Here is a 16,361-nt window from a genome sequence, read left to right on the forward strand (position 1 = left end):
GTGATGGAAGACTCCTTTTTAAAGCAAGTTCTCAATAATAAACTTGAATGACTTGGAAAAGGAAGTAGGGTGGTATTACAAATTAGTCACATAGATTAGGCTGGGAAATAACCACAAAATGGCATGATAGAAGTTGGCAGTTAGAGCACTTTCCAAGTTACCTTTTGAGAAAGGCAAGTACAGTGCTGGTTATTGAAAAAAAGAGGAAAATTACCCTAGCAGTCTAGCTCCTAATAATGTAAAATGCTGAAGCAGATGTTAAGAGAAAATATTACTCTTATGGATGCTATTGCAACCATGAGCATAAACAGTGTGTGTTCATGAAAATACAAAAAAAATGAGTAGATCTTGCTGGGCAATTAATTGTATTGTTGATGGAGTTGCCTCAAATGGATCATAATCATGAATGATTTGCATGTTGATTGACAAAATAGTACTACTTCCAAACAAGATAAATGTCTCTGTCGAATATCTTTAAAAGCTGTGTGTGGGGGGGATGGGTGTTAATTTTATTTGTGTGTATGTGTTTTTTTTGTCAAGCACATATGAGTTTCTCTTCAGTCACCTGCAGTTACACGTCTGCTGCTGTTGAGACACCAAAATTTGTAAAAGTTTAACCTGATGTCCTTATCTAATCGCTTGTCTGTGCGGAAGGAGGCATTCATAGGGAGAACCAAGCAAATCCAAAATTTAGGAAATTAGTTGCAAGATCAAGTTTAACCGATAGTGAATCCATATGAATTAAATGCTCTTGAGTCAGAGTTCAGAGGTTTTCATTAAGTTATACTTTTCTGTTGGTGCTTGCATTTGAAGTCGATGGAGCTTGTGGTCCTAAAGGCTCACTAATGCACAGATCCTGCTTTAATGTCCTAAGCAGCAGCATGCGGGTAATAATATAGTTTATGCTGATGAGATTTGCTTCTCTTCTATATGATTTATTTTCCTTTTAGATGAGGATAGGCTTAGCAGAGGAGATGTACCTGTCTGAGGTGATTTTTGCATGGTGCTGAGGAATGGGTGATGGTGTCTGAATTTGTCCCTTTTGTAACTTGTGGATAATGAAAAATAGTTTGCAGTAACTGTTAACCTGCTGAAAGTCCTCGTTACTTTTAATGCTAATATTCAAGCAACTTTATTTTGAAGTTGCAAAGATCTTAGTAAGAGTTGTCTAAATAAAACACATTTTTGTCTTTGTTATTGGAGACGCTTCTGCCTGAGAGCAACCCTGTTGATGGCAGTAGTTTTGTGAATATATTTACGTGTTTGCAAGGCCAAGGTCTTCAAGTTAAATGGTATAAATCAGTCTCTTAAATCAGTTACTCAACTACTCCATACTGGGCTTTGCAAATGCTAAGCAGCCTGCTGGTCCTAAGAGTCCTGTTATCCTTTAATATGTAGGTTAGGTGACCAAAATGGAGAGGGAAGTTAAGTCATTTTTCACAGATTTGTTGTGCGTACCTGGGCAAATCGGAGACTGGTGTTCAGGTCTCTTTACTTCTGACATTGATTTAACCGTAAGGTCATTATTTCTGCTTGTTTACGAGGACTTCGTTTATATTTCTTTCTTGGTAGGTGTACCATGCTGTGCTACTTCAAAAAAGCACCAGAAGCACTTGAATCAAGTGTAAAATACAGATTTCTACAATGTTTTTGCTAGATATATAGTGCTTCATAAGATTCTTCCATTTCAAAACGTGTAGAAATGTCAGGGATTTCTCTCGGCAATCCTGTGAGGTCAGTTAAATAAGTGTTGTCCTTGTTTTACAGTAGTAGAGAGACTAACCACCCATGAAGTTAGTGCTAAACTAAGGATTAAGTCTCGGGAGTGTGATGCTTCTAGTAGTGTAATGAGTCCCCTAAAACATAGTTTGTTAATGTGTTAAACATTGCAAGTCCAGCCTCAGTGGGTGAAAGCAGTAACCGGATATACTTGAATTTAATTTATCAGTATGATGGTGGTTTTTAAAATTCATGTTTAACTGGAATTACTGGCCAGGATGTTAGGGCATAATCTTGCTACTGCTTTGAAAGATTTAGATGGATTTCAATTTAAACCATAGAAGAGCAAAAATAACTGGTATTTTAAGTCTATTATGAAATACTGTAGGTGTGCTTTTTAGAGGCAAGATTTTAGTATGTTATAGTTCTTGGAATTTAAAGTAAAAATGAGACTTGGCTATCTCCCCACCATAGCTGTGAAGGTTGTTCATTCAACAGTGATACAATTTTCTGCTCAATCCGATTGTATTTTATACAGTGTTACAAGTGCCAAAGTAGACACAGTTTGTACAAACTAAATACTGTATTGACACAAGAACAAATGGGAATAAACTTGACTAGATTTAGTCTGAAAACTTAAGAGGTTTCCAAAAAGGAATGGTAGGGGTATGCATCTGCTGGTTTGGAGGGGGAGTACAGTGAATTAATAAAGGGATTGCAGAGTTGTTGCCTGCAGTAAGAAAGGACTCTGGTCTTGATGTCTGACGGTGTCTATATAGTCATGTTGCTTAGTTGTGATTTTAGTATCTAAAAATTTTGGGGGGATGAAGGAGGGGTGCAGTTGAATCCACTTAATTGTGAGAGTATCTTTGAACTGCAAATGGATTTAACAAGTAACAGAAATGTTACTTTTTTTTTTTTTTTTTTTTTTTTTTAAAGCCCTAAGTTATGTCTTGTGCTACCAGTGCAGTTGGGTGTCTTGCCTTTTCTTCAGCCTGCAAAAGGAGGGGAAACAAATGGGTGGAGGTTGCACTTGTCTGTCACTTTAAGGCATAATTTATGACTGTGTGAGTGCAGTTTCTGATTACCCCCTTGTTGAGACTGCCCCTCTTTGGGGATTTTCCTTAATCTTTACACATTGCCCAGTGTCTGGTACAGCCATGTTGGAGATAGTGACTATAAAAACACTGTCATAGCTTGGCTGCTGCTGCTTTGACACCATTTAGCTTTACATTCTGGCAAAAGCATTAATGAGCATTAGTTTCTGCTGCTGCATCCACCACAGGGGCAGTGTTCATCTAAGTGCATTTGTGTGAGAATTTTAAAGAAGTATCTGTATATTGAGTTGATATGTAAAATGGTAGAAAATGTAAAAATGGTTTTATTAGGAAAAGTGTTCTTAAAACAACTGATACTAGAGTAGTAATTAAGCAATAACTTATTTGGGGGCTGAACCTTCATATGTGGCTTAAGACATCTGCATTTTTTAAAGTAATCTGAAATCTAGGATTATTTAGGTTAGCTAGGTCCCAGTGTAAAAGGAGGTCTCTCTTTATGTCTATTCTCTCCTAGCCCCGAATACACATGCCAAAAGATGGATTCCAACTTATATCTTCTGGATACCAAGCATGGCTAAAGCAGGTTGGACTGTATTATTGTTATTCATCTCATGTGAGGGACTGTGTTGGACACCTGTGCTTGTCTCATTAGTGAAGTGCATAAATGAGGGTGTAATGAAGTTATGGTGCCATGTTAGCTGATACCCTTCATAGCCATCACTGTTTTGTGTTTATGCATGCTGTGTTTGTGTAACATTTTCTCACAAGTCTTATGAATGTGCACTTTCTGTACATACAAGTTCAGAACACAGTCACCTGAAAGGGGAAAAAGGGCAGAGTCTGAAAAGAAATCTGCAACAACAGCTCAAATTACGGAATTAAAATGGACCTTCAAACGTAAAGCTGCATGGTGGTGGTGCTGGTAATAATGGGGAGGCCAATGGGTTAAAGCACATGAGAATTGCATCTAGAGTCCAATTCAGATGTGACTGGGTGAAACAAGTATGGACACTTACTCACATCACATAACAATTGTGCAGCTTGACACGATCTGACACTGTGGGGACTCCCCACTCAGAAGTGGCCTAGTGCTATATTACTCTGGCTGTTATTAAAGGCCAGGCTTTAGATGTCTCAGCAGTCTGCCTCTAGCAATTGCTGTCAGCTTTTCACTTTTGTGAGTGAAAAATCCCTCTTCAGGAAAAAAAAAAAAAAACTTAATTTACAAATTGCCTATATAAATCTCTTCATCATACGTGTGTTTTCCATGAGAGAGTCCAGTGTCCTTGAGAAGGTATAGCTTAAAGTTGCTGGTTTTGTAGAAAGCCAGAATGATTGTGTTGTTATGGCAACAGAAACTGGAAATATGAAAACAGCATGGATAAGCTGCATCCTGTTGTCCTGGCAACGAGAGTTGTGAAAATGATGAAACGTGGTAGTGAAAGGATATATAGTACTGTGAGCCCAACAGAAACAAAGAGCCAAGTCACTTGGGCTGAGTGGGAGAGAATTAAAAACAACCTTAAAAAAAACCCTTAAAATGCAACGGATTTCATTGGAGATGCTAACAGGATAGATTTGGTTTTCTCCAGGATTGTTTCCATATCTTACAAGTAGTAAGTGGCAACTTGTATGTGCAAGTTCCTTGCTGCTGTCGACTCACATTGACTTCTGCGAAATGGAGAAGAAATTGAATGCTTATGAGATGATGGGGATTGAATCCCGTATTACATTTGCAAACCGCTGTGCCTTTGCAGCCCATCACTCACGCAAAGTAATGCGGTTTGGAGCTTCTCTCTGAGAGACCATCACTTTCCCTCTTGTACTTTGCGCTAGTGAAGGTCAGTTGGGATGTTGAAGCTGATGTTTTCTTGATTTAAACTTTGCTGAGCTGGAGGCAAGGTGTCTCAGAGGGTTTTCAACGCTGCAATTAATGTCTGACAGAGCTCAAGTTTGTTGACATATGGGGCATGCACCAGTTTCCTTTTCTTATGTGATGGGCTGGGAGAATAATAGGAAAAGGATTGTGTGGTTTTTCTGTTCCCTTTTACCTCTGAGGCAGACAGACCTGCATCTGTTCTTATTATAGTGTATTGCCAGTGCTGTGATGCAGGTGAGCTGTAAGCATTTTGCCTCTGAAAAATACTGAGGAAAAAAACCCAAAATGCTCAGTCAGTGCCTTTCACAGGGAGACTTTCACATTAGGCAAGCATCAGAGTAAGTTCATTTATTTGTATATTTTTGTGTCGCTGCTTCCTTTTGGTTTTAATTTACTGTTATTGTTTTTGAAGCGTTTATCTTAAATCTCCTTACTACTCCTTGATTCAAGGTAAAGGGTATAAACCTGAGCTTGTCATCAGCAGATGCTGTCATGGAAATAGCTCTGCTACTCCAATTTCAGTGCTGTGATTTCACCACAGGAAGTATGTGGGTAAGGGAGCTGATGTGTGAGGGGGGGAAACTTTTTCAAAAGAAAGAGCTCTTGTAAGAAGCAGAGGTTAAAAAAAACAAAACAAAACAAAAAAAACAAAAACCACTCCACAAAAAACTGGAGGAGGTCAGGTGGATTTGGTGTAGGGCATCCAAAGGCCTTACTTGTAAAATTCTTAAAACAGTATGTTGGAAAGAAAGACACTTTTAAATAAAAGCAGTAATGTGAATATGGATCTAGATGGACTAGTATCTGTGCATCAAGTTTATTCCTCCTTGTGTCTATGTGTACGTGTTTAACAGAATCAGAAACAGAAGTAATGATTTTTTTTTTTCTCAGTGTAGCTGAGTGTTGATCTGCTGCCTGTTTTATACGGAATGAGAGAAGAATCTCGGTAACACATTGTATTAATGTGGGCTAAAAGCAGTTTATATTACAAATGAGATGGAGGAAGATGGAGTTCTGCAAGAGTGGACACATACTATAAATATCCATAAAACTGACAATTTTATCTAAAAACAGTGCTGGTTGGATTTGCATATTTTCAGCCTACTTAAACTGGAGATAATAGTTGAACACTACCTGAGCATGGGTCGCCCACACTAATGCCATTACCCCCTGCCCTTTAATGGTGGGTTTTTATATTTAACGTTGCTGTGCGGCAGTGGAGAGTTGTGTTGTGTTTGTGTGTGGGCTAGAAGAAATACAATACCAATGACCAGAAATACATGTTACTTTCAAGAATAGGATTTTAAGTAAGCTGTAAAGCTCTCTTTACTCTTGCTGTTTTGTAAGAAAAAGCCAAACACCTGCAGTTATTTTATTCGGCCTTGATCTTCTCTTAAGCCTTTCTTTGAACGGCAGTGTTGTGTTTCTAGCAGTCTGTAACATCCCATCTCCTAGATGCTGACTCTTTTGAAGACAAGCTAGAGTTGACTTCTAAGGCAGGAGTGTGTGGTTTAAAAAGGCTTCCAAATAATATAGGAATTGGAATATGTCATGCCTATTGATCGTATTTGTGAACAAATTAACAAAGTATAGAATTGTGCATATTAAACTCTTAATTAGGTGAAACATAAAACATTACTTTGATTACACTAATGGGGAAATTAAAAGTATCATTTTTAGGTGACTTGTAATCCCTTCTCTTCATATACTATTGTGAGCAAGTGTGTATCATGTAAGATATGTAATATAACACACTCCTCTGAGCCGTCCTGCCTCCCACTGTCTCTTGGAGCAGAATTTTTAGAGCCAAGTTTTAAACCTGTAAATACATTTTATACAGGAAATTCTTGATGCTACCTTAACTAGATTGGTGCCAGCAAAGGCCAGTATATATTGAACAAGGCATTTGAGCTATAAATGGTCTGCAATACAGTCAAGTCAGCTGGAAAACGGAGTATAAAACCAGGACTGTGGTAAAAACAGGATGCTTCCACTATAACTGCACTTTCCTAGATGAAAAAAATTGGGATTGTTGCAAAATCAGGCCTTGGACATGATGAAGCAACTGTGTTTTCTTATGAAATGCTCTTGCTCTTATTTACAAGAACTCAATTTTAAGCCTTCAGATAGTTTCGTGCTATAGACCTTAGTGAGGTTGCTCTCAGTCTGAGTAGGATTTGCTTTTATTAATACCATCTTTGTTGCCTGAAGCAGCATGTACAAGTGTCTACTTGTTACACTCCTAAAGAACGGTATGGCATCTGAATCCTGAAGCTCTGCAGGTGCACTGGTTTGGATTTGTCATCTTCGTGATTGAAGAGCTATAGTTACGAAAACATTAGTATTATCTGGTTCTGATATGATCTGCACAAGCTCCCTCAAGCACTTGGCAACTGAGGATCCTCATACACCTTGTAGATGGGAAGTTGGCTCCTTTCTGGGACGGGTAATTTTTGTTGATCTTGAATCCCAGAGGCTGAACAACGCCTGTAACCGCTCTCTGGGGAACACATTTCTTCACAAACATGTATCTAAAAGCTGTGATGTGATCTTCCTGGATCCTGCTCGGGTAAGAAATTATTTGGATAAATGGAATATATGTAAATAGGCACTCTTATCTTTGACATTTAAAAGTAGTTAGTGAGCTAGGCTCTTGTTAAAAGTTACTGTAAGCTAGGGAGTTACCAGAGGATTAAAGAAATGTCTGCATAATGTGTATGTTCAGGAAAATTGACTGAGCAATTACATGAAAAGTGGGAGGCTGAAGGAATCATTTACAGTGCTTTGAGCTGCTTGTGCACAGCAGAGCTTGCAGAACCTATTAAACCCACAAGCCATAGTGTGGACGGGAAAGCCTCTGTGCTGAATGCAGCGATCTGTGCCAGGGTAAGAAGTTCGGTCCTTCAGATGTTGAGAATATCGATGTTATACTTAAACATTGCTAGAAGGTAACAACCTCTGATTTGTGACACCAGCTTGGTTTGAAGACTGTTCCTACAATGTCCAAGGAACATGTTATCTACTTTTGTATGTGAGATTCTGGGTTGGTTTATTTGCAGTTTTTAAAAATATTTAAAGGTCTTTTAATAAGACCATGCAATGACTTCTATTATAGCAAAATGAGAACACAAACCACTTTTAATAGTCCAGATACATGTTTGTAGAAACATGACCAAAATGTCTGAATATAATAGAAACTGAAAATTGTGAAGAACATTTTTATGATAGCAACTGCCTGTTGCTCTTTGTGATTCTGGTGCAGTATATGCCAGGTAGAGCTGACAGTTTGTAGGCTAGGTGAGCCCTGAGAAACCCTTCTCACGGTCACACTCAGAGGTATACTGTACACCCCTTTTTATTTTATAACTTAATCTTCTCACTGTGGCAGAATTGCCAAGAAGTCAGTGGCAGAGCAAATCATAATTATCTTGTTTTAAAACCCTAAATAACTTCAGGGAACTGTGATGTGGGATGTAAGGAGGTGTAAGCTCTAACTAAGTTCTCTGGCTGTTGTTTTTGGCTTAATTAAGACTCACAACTTTTAACATTTTTCTTATTTTCAAATGAAACAAAAAATTTCTGGAGAAAGTTATGAAAGTATTAATTTGCTCTGGGCCTTGCTGGTCTCTTTGGCAAATTCATAATTAGGCAGGATTTTTTTTTTTTTTAATGGGTATTCTTGTCTCTCAGGTATATAACTGTTCCATAAGTGGTAAATCTGTATTCATATGTTAGGGTTTTTAAAGGCATATTATTTACACAATTCACTGGAATGGCTCCTCTGGAAGTTGGGTGGCTCTCTCATGTAATTATGTATTTAGTATGCCTTGCATCCACTGTTGGGATGGAAAAAGAAAGAAAAAAAAGCCCCACAAAAACCTATTAAAATACATACCAAAATAGGAGGAAAAAAAAAAAAAAGAAAAAAAAAAAGAATTTGCTGCTTATTCTGTTCTTGCAGATTTTTTTGATGTTCCATCAAATACCTTTTTCCCAGATAAAAAAACAAACAAAAAAAAAAAACATATGGTCAAGTGTTACCCAAACTAAAAAATTAAGTGCATTTGGGAGTTATTGAATTGTGGAAGTATAAAATATGATTTGGGAATTTCTTATCATTTTTTCCTCCTGTTCAGCTAGATATTCTCTTTGATTAGGTACATTTATATATTATACATTGTGTTTTGTATTTATTTATATATATGTGTGTGTGCATGTATATATTGGTGTGTATACCCACCTATGTATGTATGCACACAAGATTTTTATATATATATAATATATATATTTTAAAAGTATGTGAAAATAAGATGAAAAGTGGACCAAGGAGAGGAACTGAAATGTCACTGTTTAGCTAAAAGTAAATTTCTGGAATTGTTGTGAAGTTTCACAAGACCAGCATTTGTAATAACATTTCATAGAACGTATAGATTTCTGTGATGACAGGAAGAGTGCTCACTGGACACAATGTGAAAGTGATGTGTGTTTTGTTTTTGGCATTGGCTTACTTAAATACGTGGCCCCAAAACACAAGAGGAACTGAGTGGGAATGAAGGATCCTGGAGTTTGTTCTGTGCTTCTTTGGGTTATTTGCTTTAAAATATATATATATTTGTGAGGTAGGAATTCTTCTAGCATCTGAACGTGTGTATTTGATAAAGCACCTTTAAGGATCAAGATTCCTAAGGCATATTTTCTACTTATTTTTAGAAAGCATGCAGGAAACAATACTCCAACTTTTTTTCAAGGGATATTGTGCTTCCCAGCAATCTCATTTTCTCTTTCTGAAGTGATGACAACAAAAAATAGGGAAAGATCTGTCTCTTTCTACCAAGGTTAGGCCTAGCTCATGTAGTTTTATTACCCTTCAGAGTGTTTCTTACACTTTATTTGCTCCAGTTTGGGTGGTAGAATTTCTAGCAGTTATTTTCACCTCTTGTTCCACTTTCTTTAATAAATAGTTCCAACTTGTGTCCTGCTTCTGTTCCGCTTTACACAACCTTATCCTGTTTCCTGGCTTACAGTCAACTGGATCAACCAGAAAAAGTCCCATTTCTCTCAGTATTTAAACTCTTCAGCTCTTGTCAGCATGTTTCGTTTTCTGTTCATGCTCCTTAATAAATACAGTGTGAACAGGATTTTAATTCCCATCTCCCAAGAGAAGCAGAAATGTATTGCTTTATCATTAGAATTGAACCTCATAAAGCACCGAGCAGTGTACTAGAAGAGGAGTAACTCTGAACGAGGAAAGGACTGAAATTAGTGTGGTTAGCAGCTGAACTTAGTATTGTGTGCAGCTGATCAAAAATCAGTGACTGGAGGAAAAAAAAAAAAAAAAGTTTTTCTTTTTGGCTTTCCCACTGACTTTGCAAACATGTCTAATCTTGCTTGTAAATCAAGGATGTTTTAGGCATACAAGTTGTCATAAGGCTGAGTGTAGGCTTCAGGCAGGAATAGTGGGTTGTTGCACTTTAGTTGTCATGCATTTTAACATACTAATATTAAAGATCAGCACTATACTGCTGCCTAATTAATTTCTCCTAAGTGTTTCTAAAGAAAATATCCTTGGACTAGTTTTCTATGTTTTGTTTACAGTGAGTTCATACTTTTGTGTTCTCATCCCTTGTATTTTCATCCCTTCTGTGTATTCTGTACCTGTAAGTTGTAATAGTCCAAGAACTTCTGGTTTTCCCCATGTAGAACCACTTAGTGTTACAGAAGAAGGTGATATATTTCTGACCTGTAACACAATTTCCTAAAACTGTATTAGCTACCTCTAGTATATTGTATTTGCTGAAGGACCAGAAGAGAACAAATCTGATAATAAAAAAAAAAAAAAAGAAAAAAAAAGCTGAAATTGTAATGTATAATCTTGTAATGCAATAGAAAATAATAAAATTAAATAATTTCTAACACTAGCGAAAATTTAGCCATTGAATGTGTGCTGAGATTTGTCTTTAGTGCATAAAATAATTGGAATAGAGGGTAGGTTATCAGTGACAAAACATCTAATCTACTCAAAAATCTTCTTGCAATACAGTTGCACGAAGAGTGGTTGAACAGGTTAAAGTATGGTCTCAGTTCAGCTCATGGTTATTGCCCACTCAGCTCGGGGTCTATAAATGCTTCTGGTCTGTTTTAATTCAAAATAAGGCAGGTCCATTTTAATCATCACAGGTGCAGCTGGTACCAGTTTCTGTCAGGAGGAGGATGTTGATCTTGTTTGAAACCGGATTCCCTCTGTTTCTTTAGTGGGAAAACATATTTCTGAGTTTAAGTGAGAGGAGTAGGAGAGGACTTAAAACTCAATCAGGAAAAGAAATCGAGTTTTTGTGAAATCATTCTCTGTCTAGCACCACTTCAAGTGTTTTAAAGCTGCTTAGGTTTTATAAAGCGCTTTGGGGTGAGAAAGGTGCTGCAGGTGTCCAAAATACTAATGCAGTTGGGAGTCAGGGAGGTAGAAATCCTGCCCGTCCCAGCGCACTACTTAGCAAGCGACATCTGCAGTCCCGTCGCGCTGTAGCCCAAACTCGGTGCCCCCGTATCTTTGTCCTGAAGAACCGATGTGGGTCGACTTGAGTTTGGGAGAGGATTTTGTCAGTCGGTTCTGGGGCAGCGATCGCTGAGGCAGCCCCTCGTCTGTGGCGCTGGCGGGACAGGAGCGAGCGGTGGCCGCGTGGCCGGCTCCGCGCCTGGGGATGGAGGCGGCCGAGATTTTCAGAGCTCAGGCTGTAAATGAAGTTGTTCTGTTGGGTCACTCATCTGATTTACACACAAGCTGTTTCCATTGAAGCACCTGGGGCCTTTTGTTCATGCTTGTGAATAAGGTTCTTTCAGTCACCAAGAGTAATTTAGAGCCTCTGCTTCCTTCAATAGGTAAAAGGCAAGTACAGGAGCGACATTTTTTCCCTGTGTGTGCCCACTTCGTTTATTTCTTTTTAAGAGAAGTAACAAGACTGTTTCAGTAATAGAAATTTTGTTATGCTAGTGTAGATTCAGAAGTCATCGGAGGTGTTGCGTATTTTCTTAGGATGTACTTTCTAGATAAAGGATAATGTGAAGCAGCAAGAATACATACGTGAGCAAGAATATCCTCAGGTGCAGGGAGTTCTGCAGAATAGACCTTCTGGATTTTCCTTTGTTAGCATGGCAATTTTAGAGGAAGATACTATTTTGCAAGTGCCCTGGTACAGTGGGTACACTTGTATTTTCAGATTGTATCCCCTCCCCAAATCCGTGCCTGGTTCTTGTAGTGACTCAGAGACTGATTTGAGCCATAATTTTGCATAACCTTTGAGACAGCATAAACCAGCATCATCACTGACAGAAGTGGGCCTCTTTTTCTGCCTCAGTGTCTTTTCATGCTTTGGTTAGTACAACTGTTTAAGGTAGCTTCTTTTATTTTGTTTACCTACTTTGAATTGCAATCAGTTCCTCAATCTACTTCACCATTGCCAGACAAAAGCTTCAGCCAGCACATGGAAAGAGGAAGCCTAGGAGGAGGGAATGAACAGCTGGACCAAGACTTTATTAAAGTCTGTATGCAAGAAATACTAATTAATTTCTTATTGCATATTGGTACTGTTATGAATCCTAGATTGGGTAAATGGTAAGTAGCTGAATGCTTACCTAGTGAATTTGCTTTACATTAGGAAGGTTACTACATATATATAGTTCCTTACTCCTTTGCTTCTGTGACTTTCTTGAAGAGTGCTGATAAACAACTTGGCTTAAGTCAGTGCATGATTAAGTTGGTGAGATAGATGTTTAAATATAAAGGTCCATTCGGTGTGTTTGTTTTGGGAGTTTTTTCCCTAATGATCACAACATCTTAATAGCCGGTGTGACACATTGTGTTGCAAAAGAAATTACTGGGATTTGCAAGGTTTCTGTATGTAGGAGGGAGTGTTTTCATGAAGGTCAGGATAGGAAACAAGGAAATATGGTTCAGATTTCTTCTTCTTTGTTATGATTCTTTGGCCATAATTCTTTGTCTATCAGGAAAGGCATCATCTACGTTTTCTTGCTAGGTGTAATACTGTGGAAATACTGAGACTCGAGGGCTTGATTACCTAGCTTTTTTAAAAAACAAAGAAAATGTGAGGAATTATAGTAGGGTACCATAAACTTCTTAAAAGCACATTTATATGGGTTATTCTCCCCAGCAATCTTGTTACGCTATTTCAGGAACAGAAGCATAAAGGGCAACAGAGTGCACCAAAGAACATGGTGATAGACAGGGTTAATCCCTCTGTCTCTACTGTGTAGACACACAGTAACAAAATAGAGATGTTGGTGATCACCCTCTTTCTGCTCATTCAAGGACTGATTGCATAGCTCCTACATATTAACTTAGTGCAAGATTTTCTAGTCCTCTTAAGAGCAGCGTGAAACAGTGACTCAAAAGGCAGCTGTCATTTCATACTCATTCCAGCTGCCCATTCCACTCAGATTTCCTACCATCCCCCCTTAAAAAAAATCCTCAAAACTTAATATGATGAGGGGTGCAAAAAAAGAGGAGTATGATGGTTTGAAATTTCTAGCTGCTAAGATATCACATCCTGCAGTTTTCATGATTAGCTGCCCATTTAAACTTTACTTTTTCCTGCCTTACCAGTACTTTGATAAATGCGGGCATTGTAAGAACAATTTATCCTAATACATCCCTAAATTTAATAGTTGGGATTTAAAATGAACAAGTAACTCTGTATACTTCAGGGTGTAATAGCTTTAACTCTCAAAATAAATAGAATTTTCTGTGATTGGCTGCTTTCGCTCTTATGTATTTGATGGGTTTGGAGGGACAGAATCTATTTGTTGTAATAATTGTATTTAATGAGTAACAAGGCACGCAGAAACATGAAACTCCTGTGACCTGTCAGCAAGGTCCTATTGACCTTGGACTGCAGGAATTTCCTTCTACCCCTTTGGAGTTTTTATTTATTTATTAAAAAAAAAAAAAAACTTTTATTTTCCTTCCAATATTCCATTTAAAATTGTCATTTTCTTTTCTGCTTCCCTTGCAGAATTACTTGCTTTATGTTGTATTGTGCCTGGGCAGTGGCTATGCATGGAGAGGAGGCCTGACTAATTGTAAAACAACTTTTTATTAGTGAAAAACTAGCACATTGGCATAAAAAAGATGAAAAACTTACTCTCTTGATCCATACTGTCCTTTTCTTGCTACTATGACATCTGTTAGTCTTTGGGGAAGGGAAAGATTAATCAGCAGTTTGTGTTTTCTTAAAGATGCCTCGGTCTTTAAGGCCAGTTGCAGTTGTGTTGGTACCATTCAGCGAAGCCTTGAAAGTACCTGTAATCTGTGCCATCCTGTCTCATACAGCCCCATCTCATAGTTGTCCTTTCTCTGCAGTGCTCTATGCCCAGATCTCTGTGGCTGGGCTGCTCCAGCCTGGCGGACAGCATGCCCTCGCTGCGATGCCTGTATAACCCAGGGACTGGCGCACTCCCAGCTTTCCAGGTACTTTCTGTCTCTCCCCACTGCTTCCTTTCTCTCCGTCCGTGTACGTGTGCGTCTGCTTCTTTACTCTCGCTTGCTTGCTTACCTCCATTTATTCTGCTGCGTACTGTGTGCCTCTATGTTGTGCAGAGCCCCTCCAGAATTTAACACTGGCTTGTGCAGATTCAGGGTGGCTCAGTACTGGGGCATTTCCATTATCTTGATTTAATATAATTATTTTGTCTAAATTGGCTCGGTACCATTATCTTTTCCATGGATTTTCAGTTGTATCAAAAATACACTGCTTAATTATATTTGGCAAACAGTATCCATCACATAGTCTCCAATCTGGCTTCTCATACAGTGATTCCCTTCCCATCTAAATTTTCTGTATGCTGTTTAGAGGACTGAGGGGGTGGATTCATTGCCATGGTGATAATTGATGCCTGCATTTGTTTGCTTTATTAAATTTGTTAGCAGTAGTCTGGGCCCTTTGACTACAGAAAATTATTACACAAGCAAGCTGTTAATCAAATGGCAAATAAGTAAACCTGTTTTTCTTTGCTCTGAATTTGTTAGATTCAAGCTTTCTGCCAAACAGGGTTTATTCAGATACTTTGGATGACCAGTGAATCTTACAAAATTTAGCTGCTCTCCTGTGGGCAGAGAACAAGACAGCTATTGGACAAGTGGTTAGAAACCTAGCTAAGGCTCTCAAGATCATTGCAAAAGTTTCAGAATAGCACTTAGACTTAAATGGGAGGCGGTTGCTACTTGACTGCAGAGATGCTGTGTTTGTGTTGGATGCTCTGCTGCCTGAGATGATTCTGTGTGAACCATCATGACTCGGGGACCTTAGGGATATTTCTGCAGAGAGCGTGCTTGTTGGAGCTCGTGGCAGCATGGATCTTTATTGCAAGGCTTACACACTTGCATTTTTTGACCCAACCTGTGGCAAAGAGTGTTACTAACCAGCATCTGGAGAAACCAGGCATAACAGAATCTAGAACTTTCCTGAAATTGTCATTTTGGTGTGAGATCATTGCCTACTTCTAAAGGGATAGCATGCAAGGGTTATTTTGAATTTGGTTTCTGGCTCTCAGGACCAGAGGAGTGCTGTAATCTCCTCAGCCTCAAGGGAGGCTTAAGTGCCTTGCATCATTTTGCTGTGTGTCTTTTTGCTGAGCTAGTAGGAGTGGTGATGGGCTCTGGAAGGTGTCCTGCCAGACCTGCTTTGCTGCAGCAAGCTTTCAGCTGAGCTTTCGGGGCGGGGGTGGGGGGTGGGGATATAAGACTTTATTAGTCTAAGAGGACTCTGGAGACAACAGAGAGAATTTAGAATCCTACTTCTAATCCTGATTTGCATAATTTGACTAAATTGGATGGGCTGCATTTTTGGGCTTTCTGCTACTGAATAAATCTTGAACCTCTTTAAGCTCAGATTTTAGAGAACCTTAGCAGTGTATATAAAGCAATTTGTAAACTCGAATTGGGGCTCCTCTCTCTTTGCTTGGATTTGCTTATTTGGTATAAGCATATAAAATGTTTAAGAAGGAGAGGGAACTAGCTTTTAGCTCAAAATGTCTTTCCTAATGATAGATATGAACAGCAACTTGACTACTGATACATTGCATTGATGTTTGCAGTCAGATAAGTCAACTGCACAACAACTTACTATATATTGCCTTCTTGGAAGTGCAGCAGGAATTTGACACCTGCATTCCTGCAGATTTTGAGACGTTTTCTTGCATATTTAGTGACCATGGGGGTTGGAGAAATCTGCTTCTGTAATGGTATGCTAGCATTCTTCATAGCACTCCATGTTTCCTACGTTGAGGAACTCATTTAGTGCCAATTGAGAGAGAACTAAGTTGCCAGCAATAGCTTCTGCTGCAATGAGTCATCTTTATTTCAATCCATTTTCTTCAATGGGCTTTGATCCCCATTAGCTTGCATGGTCTGAAGAAATCTCCCCTCTAGGAGGCATGGCTTCTGCGTTTTCCAGTGCAGTAATCTAAATGGGAGTGGCGTGGAGCCTGCTTGAAGCTGTGATACTGAAATATTTCGTTGTTCTTTTATGCTTTCTTTGGTACCGAATCTTCAGGAAAGCATTAAAGACTTTCTTGTAGCCCAGCAAATTTTTTCATATTAAGTTATTTTATTTTTTCCCTAGCAAGCTTGAAGTAACTGGAGAAGCATATCAATGTTCTTTGCTTGTGGCAAAAGAGAAGGTGCCATCTGGAAG

General features: G+C 38.6%; 1 protein-coding gene across 4 annotated transcripts in view; it reads left to right on the top strand.

Annotated features, from left to right (window-relative positions):
* The window catches only part of BTRC (beta-transducin repeat containing E3 ubiquitin protein ligase), a 118,608-nt gene that overhangs the window by 13,080 nt on the left and 89,167 nt on the right, over positions 1 to 16,361 (top strand). The window contains exons 2-3 of one of the 4 annotated variants that reach the window (XM_062579653.1): positions 3,292 to 3,360; positions 14,030 to 14,137. The exons of 1 other annotated variant lie outside the window; for it this stretch is intronic. In XM_062579653.1, the coding sequence (XP_062435637.1) occupies positions 3,292 to 3,360; positions 14,030 to 14,137 (177 nt within the window). The remainder of the gene's footprint in view (positions 1 to 3,291; positions 3,361 to 14,029; positions 14,138 to 16,361) is intronic. 2 more of the 4 variants (XM_062579651.1, XM_062579650.1) reach the window with 2 other exon arrangements.

This window comes from Rhea pennata, chromosome 7, assembly GCF_028389875.1.
Source record: "Rhea pennata isolate bPtePen1 chromosome 7, bPtePen1.pri, whole genome shotgun sequence".
Classification (NCBI taxonomy): Eukaryota; Metazoa; Chordata; class Aves; order Rheiformes; family Rheidae; genus Rhea; species Rhea pennata.